Below are 15,116 nucleotides of genomic sequence, written 5' to 3'. Positions count from 1 at the left end.
TTGCCCAAGGACACAACGACCAAGACTGTCCAAGCTGGGGCTCGAACCAGCAACCTTCCAATTACAAGGCGAACTCCCAAGTCTTGAGCCACAATCGCCACAATGAGCCACAGTCTGTTCTCTTAGGCAGCATCATTAGAAGACATAGCATACATTTTCACTGCTATGCAGATGACACCCAGCTCTATCTGTCCATGACTCAGGCGAAGGGGGTCTGCCCACGACGGCCATGGCGCCCAACCCATAGCCTGGAATGCGGCCGGTTGACTGCAGACCCAGACCTAGAGGCTGGACCAGGTGACGCAGAGGCAAAAGCAAAGGTGGCTGTAGGCGCCCTAGAATATTCAGACGGTAATTGGCATTTTGAGGCGCCATAAGGCCAAAAGCGTCATTGGCTCTCGTGAGCTTAACCCTCAAATCAACATTATTGAGCAATAATCTATCACAGAAAAAGATGTTGTAAAGTGTGAAGTGTCTTGGGGGGGGGGGGGGGGGGGGGGGGGGGGGAATCTTGAGAGTTTGTGACTTGGACTTTGATTCTAAGTCTCGTACTTTGCAAAATATATACGCAAATAAATTTAAATAAAGTTAAGCCGCACACACAAACGCCACCTTGGAGAAATGACTACTATATCATTGTAAAATTCCCTAAAGGAAAGAAAAAAAACCTTAATGATCTTATGAATATCTTTCAAACTTTCTAAATCCCAGAAAGTCGAGAAATCAGATCCAAGTGTGACATCAGCTGACACTTTTTACAGGAGACTCCATCTGAACTCTGTGGAGCCTGATCTCAAGGTTTTTAAGTCTGATCCTGAAACCAGAAGAGGATCTTTCTGTCTCTTCAGATTCATTGTGATCCAATGATTTCGGTTCTGCATGATACTGCTGATGTTTGCACAGAGCAGATAATGAAGTGAATGTTTTTGCACATTGGTAACAATGAAACTGTTTATTTACAGCGTGGGATTGTTTATGCACTTCAAGATGATCCGCAGTGGTGAAGGATGACCCACACTGGTCACAGACTTGCTTTTTGACGTCACTGTGACAGAGTTCATGTTGTCTTAATTCACTTGGTGTGGTGAAGCCTCTCCCACATTCTTTGCAGTAGTTCATTTTGTCTCCAGTGTGTCTGCGTTGATGTCGTTTTAGGCTCGCTTGCTGATTGAACGTCTTCTCACCACCACAGTGACGACAGGGCTGAGAAGTGGATCCATCTGTGTCGCTCTGCTTCTAAACAAAGACATAAAAGACAGTGAAGGTCAGGCAATTCCTTCAACATTTTTATCTTGAACACCGCCTGAAATAAAGAGCATCTGTGCCAGCATCCAATTACATTTTACTATTTACATTATAACACTCAACTTACTGGCTTACAATAACTCTTAATTTGTAGGTAATCTAATTATTGGGAAGATTGGTGATTAAACTCCTGGATGCTCTACTCTGCATGCCACAAGATACAAACCCCAAGCTGCTCTCCGATGCATCTATTGGAGTGTAAATGTTAGATTGATAGGAAGGGGAGGAGCTTTTAAAACTTTACATTTTTCCAACATCAGGAAAGTTTCAGGAGAATTGTGTCAGATTTGACTGAATATTCTGTACATGAAGTTTTCATGTCTCATTTAGTTTTGAAATTAAACTTCATTCACATAATACTTCAAACTAACTACAACTGTAAAAAGAAAAATACATACCTCACAGTAACTGCACTTGTAGAGTTTCTCTCTGCTGTGAATCTTTTGGTGTGATTTGAGGTAACGTGGAGATTTAAAAGTCTTCTCACACAGTTCGCATTTATAAGGTCTCTTCCCAGTGTGGGTAAACATGTGCCGATGTAAGTTTTTGTATGTCACAAAAATTTTGCCACACTGATCACAGAAGCAAAAATCCTTTTTGGTGTGAATGCGTCGGTGAATATTACGGCTGAGTGGCCATCGGAAGGTTTTTCCACAAATGTCGCAGCTGTACGCTTTAACTGCACTGTGGATGAGTTGGTGTCTTTTTAAGCTTCCTGCCTGGGTGAAAGACTTTCCACACAACTCACAGATGTACGCTTTAACTCCACTGTGGATGAGTTGGTGTCTTTTTAAGCTTTGAGAAAACATAAAAGACTTTCCACAAAACTCACAGCTGTATGCTTTAACTCCACTGTGTATGAGTTGGTGTCTTTTTAAGCTTTCAGAAAACGTAAAAGACTTTCCACACAACTCACAGCTGTATGCTTTAACTCCACTGTGGATGAGTTGGTGTGTTTTTAAGTATGCACTCTGCGTAAAAGACTTTCCACACAACTCACAGCTGTATGCTTTAACTCCACTGTGGATGAGTTGGTGTCTTTTTAAGCTTTCAGGACGGTGAAAAGACTGTCCGCAGAAGTCACAGCTGTACGCTTTAATTCCACTGTGGATCAGTTGGTGTGATTTTAAGCTTCCAGCCCGGTTAAAAGACTTTCCACACAACTCACAGCTGTATGCTTTAATTCCACTGTGGATGAGTTGGTGTTTTTTTAAGTTTCCAACCTGGGTAAAAGACTTTCCACATTCATCACAACTATACGGCTTAACTCCACTGTGAACAAGTTGGTGTGATTTTAAGCTTCCAGCGCGGGTAAAAGACTTTCCACACAACTCACAGCTGTATGCTTTAACTCCACTGTGGATGAGTTGGTGTGTTTTTAAGCTTCCAGCCCGGTTAAAAGACTTTCCACACAACTCACAGCTGTATGCTTTAACTCCACTGTGAACAAGTTGGTGTGCTTTTAAGCTTCCAGCCCGGGTAAAATCCTTCCCACACTCATCACAGCTGTATGCTTTAACTCCACTGTGTATGAGTTGGTGTCTTTTTAAGCTGTCAGGACGGTGAAAAGACTGTCCGCAGGAGTCACAGCTGTACGCTTTAACTCCACGGTGGATGAGCTGGTGAGTTTTTAAGTTTCGAGAAAGGGAAAACGACTTTCCACACTCATCACAGCTGTATTTTTTCTCTCTCTTTCTTCTGTGAGGTTTGTCAGCCTCCTTAGAGCGCTGACTTCTCGCTCCATGTTGGTCCTGCAGTGACAGAGATACAAACAGAGGCAGTGAGTGAAATGCAGTCGTGGAACAAACTCAACCTTCAAACTTCCTCCACTAACACTAGTTTTAAACCAAAGGTTGAAGTAGTTCCTTTTCAGTCAATACACTCGGTACAACACACGTGCTATGGGATATCATGCCCTCACGTGTCCTGGCTGAGGAAACCTTTATTCACGCCTTTAAGGAAGAGGATCTGTGATGACGTGTGCACAGCCCCACATGCAAACATATCCCCCTGCCATCACAGTCACCCCTCAGTTATTACACTCTTTGGGATCTTACAAAACTTCAAACGACTCGTCGACTATTAAATTAGTTGTTGACAATGATGTAATTTAAAACGATGTAATCGTGACTAGTCGACTAATCGTGGCAGCCCTACTTGTGACATGTGCAATGACAATAAAGTTGAATTCTTTTCTATACTATTCTAACCACAATAAAGAGCAGAGCTACAGGTAAGCTAACTGAGAGTGACTGGGGTTCAAGCGTCAGGAACAGCGCTCATGACGGTTCTTTCCCTCGTGCACGAGCAAAACAAAGAGCTCTGGTGACTTGCGTCTTGCCATTGTAGTAGAGTTGTCTTGGCATTCCAGCAATAGGTTTATGCTAGACAAACCTATCAATAAGTTTCCTTGTGTGATTATAGATGGGCAGTCCACCGTTTTACCTCCCTCGTGGTTACTTCTTCCCTCCGTATGCTTTGTTTATACTGGGGGATGAGGAAGATGGCGTTGTGGTCAGACTTCCCAAAGGCCGGGTGTGAGACAGCTTTGTAGCCCTGCTTGTATGGCGTGTAGCAGTGATCCAAAATTCGATCCCCTCTCGTTGGACACGAGACATGCTGGTAAAAGTTTGGCATGACTTGTCTGAGGTTCGCTTTGTTAAAGTATCCTGCTACAATGAGGGCTGCGCCCGGGTCCTTGTTTTGAAGCGAGCTCAGCACATCATGTAATTCGGACAAAGCCATACCTGTGTCCGCTTGGGGTGGGATGTAGACCGCCGTGGCGATGACCGAGGTGAACTCACGGGGCAGATAGAAAGGGCAGCACTTAATGCTCAGGAACTCCAGATGTGGCGAGCAGCCGCTGGAGAGAGTAGAAATGCTCCTGGCATCACACCACTTTCTGTTTACCATGAAACACACTCCCCCACCTTTGGTTTTGTTTGACTCTGCCGTTCTGTCCGCGTGGAGCACAAACAATGAATCCGACGGAGTTACGGCCTGGTCCGGCACGGTGGGGGTCAGCCATGTCTCCGTGAAGCACAGAATGTTGCAGTCCCTCATGTCACGTTGGAAGGTGACCCTTGCTCTTAGGTCGTTGAGCTTGTTCTCCATGGATTGTACATTGGCCAGTAGGATACTGGGCAGTGGTGCGCGATGTGCCTGCTGTCTCAGTCTGTTCCTAATACCAGCGCGTTTCCCCCGGCGCTTCTTTGTTCTGCGCCTCGGATGAGCGGCCCGTCCTTTGTTGTTCTCCGCGCCGCGTAGAATCTCTGGCGGACAGGAAGGGTCGGGTTTAAAAGTGTCCAAGATTAGATGTGCAACCTTGGCATCGATGTTTATAAGTGATCCGCTGTCTTAAACTATAAGACTAGAGGATTTTGGGATGAAAACCAGAGCAAAAAATAGGTAAAAAACAAGAAAAGTAGATAGTCGGAGCGGAGTGGTCAGGAAGGCGTCTGGACGTGGCCGCGCCATCTTGTATAGTTCTATTTAAATCTGTGCCGAGTATAACCTGGAAGTCCCAAGGTCAAAATGGGAGACGCCCCGTAGGGTGGAGGAGAATGACCGAGCTAAGATCTTGTGGGACTTCCAGATACAGACGGGTAAAATGGTGGCAGCTAACCACAGTGGTGGTAAACAAACAATTCAATTTTATTTATATAGCGCCAAATCACAACAAAAGTCACCTCAAGGCGCTTTATGTTGTACAGTAGATACATAGAAAGCCCAACAATCATATGACCCCCCAGGGCTCTAGAGTGTGACCGATTTGGTCGCAAATGCGACCAAAGCTTTCAGTGGTGCGACTAAAAAAAATATTTGGTTGCACCAGTGCGACCAACTGTTTGGATAATAAAAAAATAATAATAATTTCTGCAACTCTCCGTGTGGTCAACAACAGACACACATTATGCCCCTATTGTGGACTAAACCAATCAGAGATAGTCAGGGGCGGGACCTCTCTGATTGGCCTTGGTCCAGTTGAAAGTGCAGTTGGAAGAGGGAGATGAGTAGCTTGAATAAAGTGATATCGATTCATTAAATCCTGAATTGACTTTTAAATAGAACTGTGTTTTGCCAGAAACGCCAGATTCTCAGATTAAAGCTCACAAAACTATTTCAACAACCACCAAATAGCAAATGAGAGCAGGTACACGGATTCCACACAAAGACGTAAACACAGAGCGGACCCGACGCATCAGAATCAGCTTTGTCTTTCTCGGCTTTCTCACCCGACGGCCCGTAGACGGACACGCTGTCGGAGCTCAGCGATTCTGATGCGTCGGGTCCGCTCTGTGTTTATGTCTTTTTGTGCTAGAATCTGAGCTGCAGGTTTTGTCTCTAAAGTCCTGTTATTGGCACATTAGTATATGTGAGGGGGCAAACTCCTCAAGATGGGTGGTGACCATGGTGGCCATTTAGAAGTCGGCCATCTTGGATACAACTTTAGTTTTTTCAATAGGAAGAGGGTCATGTGACACATCAAACTTATTGGTAATGTCTCAAGAAAAACAATGGTGTGCTTGGTTTCAATGTAACTTTATTCTTTCATGACTTATTTACAAGTTTCTCTTTGTTCACAGCCATTGACATGTTGAAGAGTTTAACACATGAGGAGCGGATCGAAATTGTGTTGATATCTGGTGAATGCAGTAACCAGGTCATTGGTTACTGCATTCACACACTGCAGATTTTGTTCAGTGATGAGGCAAACTTTTATGTGAATGGTGAAGTTAACAAACAAAACCACCGCTATTGGTCTGACTCTAACCCACATTGGATGGATCCCTCCAAGACTGTTGGAACAACAAAAGTGATGGTTTGGTGTGGTATATGGGGTACAACGATAGTGGGTCCATTCTTCATCAATGGAAACCTCAACGCCACTGGATATTTGAAATTGCTACATGATGATGTGTTTCCCTCTTTATGCTGTGACGGCCAGAGTACTGGGTTTAGCCCAAATGACTTGGTCTTTGGCCACAAAGTTCGGGGACCATTGACAATGCTGTGCGATAAGTGGTTGTCAGGTGAACCACCAGTGAACTTGATAGATTAGGTTAATGGTTTTCGGCACGGACTGTATGTGGCAGGTCAGTTGGCGAAACAGAACCTTGAAAAGGTTCAGGTCAAGATGAAATATTTTCATGACCGGCGTTCTGAAGAGCAGCAATTTAGTGCGGGTGACCAGGTTTTGGCTTTTCTTCCAATTGCAGGGTCACCATTCCAGGCACGGTTTGCTGGGCCTTACACCGTGGTACAGAAACTGTCTGAACAGAATTATCAGATTGCTACACCAGATCGCCGGAAAATAAATCAACTTTGCCAGGTTAATTTGTTGAAACCATATCATGTTCGTCCTTTATCCGTCAGTCTGTCAGGCTCTCTCTTTTCTCCTTCCGCATCAACATGTTGGAAAACAACATTGCAGTGCAACAACATTTCAATCATCATCAAGCTGGGCTTCCCCATGTTTGTTGGTTGAAAAAGCTGATAAATAACCACGTTGTTGCGCAGACTTTCGTAAAGTAAATGCAGTGACCAAACCCGATTCCTATCCCTTGCCTCATATTGACGACTGTATTGACCAAGTTGGTGCAGCAGAATATGTGAGCAAGTTTGATCTGTTGAAGGGATATTAGCAGGTGCCACTGACTCCCAGAGCTCAGGAAATATCTGCTTTCATCACGCCATCTGGTCTTTATTCATATACAGTCATGGGTTTTGGTTTACGCAGTGCTCCAGCTACATTTCAGCGACTCATGAATATGGTTGTTAATGGGCTGAAAGGCTGTGCTGTTTACATAGATGACGTGGTGGTATATAGTAGCACCTGGAGGATCATCTGGATCGTATTCGCACTCTGTTTGAACGACTAGTTTGGGGAAATCTGACTATCAACCTGGCAAAATGTGAATTTGCAAAAGCAACTATGACCTATCTTGGTAAGGTTGTGGGCCAAGGTTATGTGAGGCCAGTTGATCCAAAGGTGTTGGCCATCAAAGAGTTCCCTGTTCCAGTTACCAAAAAAGAACTCATGAGATTTTTGGGTCTGGTCGGTTATTATCGCCGTTTTTGTCGAAACTTCCCAACAGTGGTTGCTCCTCTGACTGATTTGTTGAAGGCCAAAGTAAAGTTTATTTGGTCTGCAGCATGTCAGCAAGCTTTTTGGGATGTAAAAGCTTTACTGTGCTCTGAACCTGTGCTTTTAGCACCTCGTCTGGATCAGCCCTTCAAGCTGTATGTGGACGCAAGCCACATTGGTGCAGGTGCTGTTCTAGTCCAAGCTGACAAGCAAGGTACTGAACATCCAGTTAGTTTCTATTCCAAGAAGTTCAACTCCCATCAGCTGAATTATTCGGTTATTGAAAAGGAAGCTTTGGCATTAGTCTTGGCCTTGCAGCATTTTAGGGTATATTTAGATTCTGCTCGGCCAATTGAGGTATTTTCTGACCATAACCCTCTCACTTTCTTGAACTCATTGCAGAACCCAAATCAGAGGCTCATGCGGTGGGCTCTCTTTTTGCAGCCTTACAATTTGGATATCCAGCACATTAAGGGCAAAGATAATGTCTTGGCAGATGCTTTGTCCCGTGCCCCTTTGTAACCAGCAGCTTCACTCCTCATATGCTTTGAAGTATGTCCTCTCCAGTATCGTTTTCCTTCCTCTTAAATTGCTCCTAGGTACCAAGGTTGCTGAGGTTGGAGTTGAGCTGAAGATGACTTTTGAGCATACAAAAGGTGTTAAAAGTGAGGTTGCATGTGTGTGTATATATATGTTATGGATTTAATATATGCATGTTCTTCTAGTTGCAAATTCATAATGTAAATGTGTTTGCCAATTCAGGGTGAGACCCTGTTCTATGAGGGGGAAGTGTGACGGCCAGTGGGCTGGCCTTGTGTTTTGCTTTTTCTCTTACCTGTTTCTTGCAGGTAGGTGGAGCTGACCCAATTATTGATGCAGCACAACTGAGAGGCCAGTTCCAGTGTATATAAAGACACCTTGACTGAACCAGCAGGGCACTGGCTGGCTTTGGCTCTCTCTGTCTGGCACCCATCTTGTTCATTTGGAAGTTTCAGTTATGGCTGTTATGTCCTTTAAATTGTGTTTAAGTTGCTTTACCTTATTTTCATTAAATATGTCTTAAAGCCTTTAGAAACCTGTGTGTGGTCTCCCATTTGTTTGTCACTTCCTATGAGCCGGGTTGTGACAATGCACTGAAACTGGCACGTTCCCTGAGTTCTTCCAGGAAGATGATGCACCACCACATTATGGGTGCCAGGTGCGAGCATTCCTAGATGAACAGTTTGTGGATTGGTCGTCGTGGGCCAGTTGAATGGCCCCAAAGGTCTCCCGATCTGACCCCCTTAGACTTTTATTTTTGGGTTCATCTGAAGGCAATTGTCTATGGTGTGAAGATACGAGATGTGCGAGATACGAGAAACTACAAATACTGGATGCCTGTGCTGGCATTTCTCCTGCGGTGTTGCTATTAGTGTGTGAAGAGTGGGAGAAGAGGGTTGCATGCTTGTTTAAGTGAAAATACGTAGATTTGTTTGTTTTTTTGCACTAACAAAGTTGTGGAGTTGTAAAGTATTTTGTCTAAAGTCAATTATATCGTCAGTTATATCATTATTGCAAATTTTCAAATTATATCGTGACAAATATTTTTGGTCATGTTGCCCTGCTCTAAGCAGGACCAGCCAGTGGTCAGAGAAGTTAGAATTTGCTCACCAGGAGCCAATTCTGCACTGACAGACTGTTTTGCGACCAACCAACAACATTCAACAACATTAGTGACCTCCAGGAATACTCTTGTCTGTCACTGACTACATTAATAATCGTATAGATTATGTGACAGTGGTCAAAACCATGAAGTAGCAAGTCAACCAAAAACCATGGTTAACCGGGGAGGTTCGCCCTTTGCTGAGAGCTCGTAACAAAGCCTTTAAATCTGGGAATACTGCAGCTTACAGTCTAGCGAGGAAGAACCTGTCAAAAGGGATTAAAGAAGCAAAGAGGCTGAATGCCCAAAAAAAATGGACAGCCACGTTAGGTGTGGCAAGGACCCACGATGGCTGTGGCAGGGCTTCCAACACATTACGGACTACAAGCCCATTCCCCCGAAGATAAGGCGGAACGATAGAGTTTCGGCCTGTGGCCACCAATTGTGAGTAAATGCTTCGAGCGGCTGGTTTTGAAGCACATCATGGAATGTTTCCTAATAGACCTGGATCCCCTTCAGTAGAGTTTTAAAATGTGACGTCATTCGTCATTCCGGGGTAAAACCGCAAAGGATTCTGGGAACGCGTGGCAAGCGGTACTAGCGCACGCAGGCTTTCACATGAAAACAGTCACACAGCGATAAAAAGAAAAAAAATGGCATGAAGCTGTGGTATTATTAACTGCAATAGCCGGTCGCATGACGGCCACGGGAAGCCGACGGGTAAAGAGATCGCTTTTTATTGGATTATGTCGTGGAAGAGAAATTGTTCAAGCCATGTTTCCAAAGTAACAAAGAGCCGATGGATGGTCTGGATTGCAGCCATTCGAAGACCAAATGTAACGTCCCAGAACACTCCAAGCATTTCCACAAAGGTAAGTCTTCTGTTGTAGTTATTACGTAATTTATCATAACATAATTGTTGATGTAGGTTACAAATAAGTCTTATATTGATTTGAATTGAATTTGTTGCGCTATGCTGCTTTGTTCACTGTGGCTTTGCGGGCTAATGTTTGTTGTGTTTTGTAGGAAAACCAGCCTACAAAATGCTGGAATGCGATCCAAACTGGCGCCCTCTATCAACCTGGGTCAGACAGAGTTTAAAGCTGTTACCATAGCGAGATTTCATCGGTTAAGAGAGAGAGCGATATCAAAACAGCCAGTAAAAGTTCTGCATATATGTGCCCAAGTGTTGTATTGAAGCAATCAAGTGATGAATAACTGTTTTCCACTATGTTGTTTTGCAATGTTTTTTGGGAGTTTTTTGCATTGTTGATTTGCTTCTTTGCCGAAGCAGCTAATAAAGCACAATTGAATACAATTTTGCCTCTTTCTTGTAAGATTCTATAATAGAATGAAACAATAATGCCAGTTATAAATAAAGAGAATTGAACGAATTACGAAACACTCATTTTATTTCTATTTGATCTGAAAGTTGTGTAATACTACAACCTGAAACGACAAATAGATTGTGTTGGCCTGTACAGGAGATAAAAGAAAAAAAAAAACACATCTGTTAAATGGAATAGTCCAAATCACCAAAGTAAACTGGACCTGGGCTTGTTGCAGGGATCTGAAATTACTAAACATTTTGTGAGTGTATGCACTCACACTTAGGACCATATAATAATAAATATGTGCGTGATGAAAGATTTCCTTTTTTTCAAGTCTGTCTTTGTACGGACCTGCCGTGTTCTCCGTTTTTTTGTACATGACTGTTTTGGAGGCAAATAAAATGCAAGTAGGGATTAAAACCGCAGAATTAATGATTACCGGTGCTGGAAATACTAGCGCTTGATGCAGTGTTTAGATTTTGTTGCCACTCGTACCCAACATGCAATGCGCGAAAGTCATGTGGTCTGTCAATCTCTGTTTGCATACAGGACCAACCGATCTACAGAAGATGACCTCTCTCTACCACACTCCGTGTTATGCTGTCACACCTGGAGAGGAAGAACACCCCTCTGCCAGAGTCCTTTTCATCGACTTCAGCTCAGCTTTTAACACGATCATTCTGCAGCAGTTGGTGGAAAAGCTGATGCTATTAGGTGTGGACCCTGCAACCTGCAATTGGGTTTTCAGCTTCCTGACAAAGTGACAAGAGGCAGTCACACATCAAAGACCATCTTGGTGAGCACAGGCTTTCCTCTGGGGTGTCCTGAGCCCGTTGCTGTTCAGTCTGCTCACACATTACTGTAAGCCAGACTCAGTGCTAATCATATTGTGAAGTTCAAAGACAACTGTGGTTGGTCTCATTACTGAAAACAATTAGTCCACTTATAGAATGGATGTGGAGCAGCTTGAAGTGTGGCGTAGATCCCATAATCTCATAAACAATAAAGACAAAACAGAAGACCTGTCCTTCTTTATTAATACCACATCAGTTATCAAAAAAGCACAAACGCATCTCCACTCCCCCAGGAGGCCCAGAAAACCTCACCTCCCCATCCGTTCAACTATTAGCACGGCTTTACTGTGATGCCTCCTGTCTACACACACATATAGCATACAATATACTCCCCAGATGCACACAATACTCTGTGAAAGGACTGTTGCTACCTGTATGAGCGTGACTATTTAGACTTGAGTTTTTGTTTTCTTTTTTTTTATTTAGATGTTTTGTTATTTACCCTTTTAATTTATTACTGCCTTTTTACTCTTCTTTTTTTAAGCCATTTTCCTTTTTAATTTTATTGATTATTGCACTGTAGATTCTGGTGAGAAACTGTATTTCAGGTGATTGATTGATAGATATATATATAGATTTGTTGGTTTTTGTTTTTTGCCCTTTATCACAGTTCCTCTTCCCCACTGTTTTTCTTTCCCTCTTTCTTTCTCCCAGTCATATCTGTCCCGTGTGTAGCAAGTGAAAATAAAATAAACAATAAAAGCAAAGGTAAATCAAATAGACTAATACAGCAAGGCCGGGATGGTCCATTTGGTAAAGTAAATCCGTTGGGCATCTTTCTTTGTCTCCAGACAATAATTCTGATGGCAAAAGAAACAAATGGGACAGGCAAAAAAGGAAAAAAACGAGAGAAACTGTATTTCGTTTCAGCCTGGGTATCACCATACAAAATGTCAATAAGCCTCTTCTTGAAACTTCTCCAATCTTGACAAACAAGCATCAGCTGATGAAGTGCACACAGTTTCAATAAAAGCTGTCACTTACTGTTATTTATTCATCTTTCAGTCACTTTAATTTTTAAAACTGTAATTTTAAAACTGTATATACTGTATATTCTGTGTATTTATTATTTCACTCCTATTGCCTGTTATTATTGTCTTTATCTTCAACGTATGCTGCTCGGTTGTTTGTTAATTGCCCCTTGAGGATAAATAAAGTTTTCTGATTCTGATAAAAGTGATATGTTCTTCACCTTTTGTGTTGATGACATTTATTTCCACTGTAGCAGCTGAGCTGAGTCCAAACGGCTGAAAATGTTCACCTGGTGCTCTGTCAAACTCTTCTCCTCCTGCTGATCAGCTGGGACACAAAACAGTAACATCACAGTGAGACAAGAACGTGAGAGGGACGTGTCCCAGGATTGAATTTAAAGCCATCATATTTACAGTTTGGATTTGGCGGACGCCCTCTTTATATATAAAGTTGTATATAGTATTTGTATTTGTATTCTATTTTTATCTTATTATATATTTATTTTATTTTATTCTATTCTGTACAGTTGTGTACTGTATTTATTCTTATTGTATTTTTGTAATTTTTGCCTCATAACTTTTGCACTGTCCACTTCCTGCTGTGACAAAACAAATTTCCCACGTGTGGGACTAATAAAGGTTATCTTATCTTATCTTATCTTATCTTATCTTTACTTTTAGGAATAGTAACTGTGAAACTATGGCACTCATGACCATTGATCGATAGTCACGACATTACAACAAGTATTCATCAAGATACTTTTAAGAATATTCTTAACATGGACTCGGATTTTTAAAAAAATTATAAAAAAAAGAATTCTCTCCATCAATAAGAATTTACTGACTGCAACTTGAACGTTGACTCAAAATGACTTAAAATCATCCGGGAAAGATGCATTTGACAAATTATAGACAAAAAAAGCCTGATAAAGGACACATGTCTGTAATGTGTCTGTGAAATGGATGAATGTTATTGACTGAGCGGATAATGAACAAGTGTGTTCTAGCAGCTGCAGTTTCAGCTGCGTGTGCTAACACACACACCTTCCTGTTATCACTTCAAATAGAAATGAGGCTGTAGAGGTTTGGTGCAGGCAGAAAAACAGCTGCAGGGACAATGAAAAGACTTTTCTGCTCCAACTTCTCCCAGCATGCTGAGCTAATGATTAGTTGGTGTTTTTCTCCAAACACTCTCTCACTCTTCTCTCAACGTGTTCACAATAAACTGTGAACAGACACCGAGGAGAGCAGCAGAAGACCTCATTCAGGAGCTAAACTCAACATGAACTGAACTCACAGTAAAGTTAGCTCGGTGCTTACCTTTAGATGAGCCCACAAACCGAGAGAAACTCCGCGATGAAGCTGCAACTCTTTCCAAACACAGGAAACAGATCAGGGAGCAGAGACCCACGTGGTTCACGCTGATCTCAGCTACGATCCAGGAGACAAGGGTGGGCAGATCGATGCAGATATCGATCAGGACGTTGGTAGTGGTTTATGATCGATACTTTAGTTCGTTTCTCTCCTCTAAGTTCACTACTTTACTCCCGTTTCATGAAAAAGCAGCTCTCTCTGCTCGACTCCTGTCCTGCACACGCACTTTGCTCCGCCCCCTTCTTCCTGATTTGCTTTGATTCGTTACTGTGCGATCACGTGACTCAGATGCCCTGAGAAAACACATTTGGGCTGCAGACAGTGAGAAAGAGGAGCAGCATGTGCAGATATTGCACATCGGTAAATAAAAACAGTAATGCGTGTAGGAATACTGTGGCAACACCACCAGTTTATAAAGACACGAAGGAGAGCAGCAAAAGAAACTCAGCGAGGAGGAGGGAGATCCCTCACACTGGCCACTTCATTAGCTACACCTCTTCCACTACTCATTGGTTTGCATGGTTTTGAGACATAGATTAGAATTAATCATTTAACTTGAACTATCTTCTAGACTTGTCAAGCCATGCTTCGTTTGCTTTGTTGTTAACGAATAACGTTGTAGGCTCACCATAAGCTCACTGAAGGCTGAAGGTTGTAATCTCTGTTATATTTCACAGATGATGCACTGTAACTCGAACATAGTGTAAGGTAAATGTCTGTGAGCACATTGATGTAGCATCACTTTAAAAAGATTTGGACACAAGACAGATACAAAGACATGACTGAGGAGGTAGGAGGTAAACAAACATAAGGACACTAATCACAGCACACAGAGACAGACTGGATGAGAAGGGGAAGAAACAAACAAACCAGAAAATAAGAATGATAAGAATCCTGTGCAGCGCTTTGTGACCGCTTGTCTATGAAAAGCGCTTAATAAATACACTTTACCTGCGTCTGGGTACCCGGGGTTCTTGAATAGTTTATGGACATGTGTATATTTGGTGTTGCTGTTGTGGTGGCAGATTTCTTTTCTCATACATTAATCACATATTTAATCATATTACATTAGTTATAGTAATATCACTTTCTCACTTTACTATAGTAAGAGCACTCCTGTCACTAGTTTACATGCATGTGGAAAGTTAACACAGTGAGGCCATTGTAATGGGCGACGTTAAACAGATAGTGGGACTCCTTCTGCTTATCAGGGATGTAAATCTTTAGGTGACGGCCAAGCAGAAAACAAGGTCATAATTCTCTCTGTGAGGGAGGAGGTATAGCCCCCCCGTGAGAGGGGCCAACATGTAAGAGTTCGTGGAATGTTCTTTGTCTGTGTGCCTGTATATAAGATGTAAGGGCGGTGGCCACAATTCAGAGATGGTGTTTCACTGGGATGCTCTCTCCACATTGCAATGTGTTTATTAAACCCACTTCAAATCAAGCTCACTGGGTGTGTCGCAGGTTATTGTTAAATTTTCCACGACACTGTCCCTTGTTTTTTCTTTGTTTTTCTTGTTTGTGGGTGTAGGTGTGTGCAGCTGGTCAAGC

General features: G+C 42.6%; 1 protein-coding gene across 1 annotated transcript; it reads right to left on the bottom strand.

The window, feature by feature from the left end:
• Window positions 1–495: 495 nt before the first annotated feature.
• Window positions 496–13,796, bottom strand: LOC146662759 (uncharacterized). The gene is made up of 4 exons (XM_085419346.1): window positions 13,512–13,796; window positions 12,413–12,519; window positions 1,704–3,056; window positions 496–1,236 (listed from the first exon to the last, which is right to left on the bottom strand). The coding sequence occupies exons 2-4, from the start codon at window positions 12,428–12,430 to the stop codon at window positions 742–744; spliced, it is 1,866 nt and encodes a 621-aa protein (XP_085275472.1). The 5' UTR covers window positions 12,431–12,519; window positions 13,512–13,796; the 3' UTR covers window positions 496–741.
• Between the last annotated feature and the right edge of the window lie 1,320 nt (window positions 13,797–15,116).

Source organism: Rhamphochromis longiceps, linkage group LG9 (genome assembly GCF_057381845.1).
Source record: "Rhamphochromis longiceps isolate RC_006_pf linkage group LG9, R_longiceps_female_GT1.1, whole genome shotgun sequence".
Lineage (NCBI taxonomy): Eukaryota > Metazoa > Chordata > Actinopteri > Cichliformes > Cichlidae > Rhamphochromis > Rhamphochromis longiceps.
This window is presented reverse-complemented; position numbering and strand designations above follow the sequence as displayed.

Bases quoted from the DNA above. Each gene is read 5' to 3' on its own strand.
- LOC146662759 (XM_085419346.1), bottom strand. The intron at 1,237-1,703 runs GTATGTATTTTT...GTCTTTGTTTAG, and splicing joins ACAAGTGCAGTTACTGTGAG to AAGCAGAGCGACACAGATGG.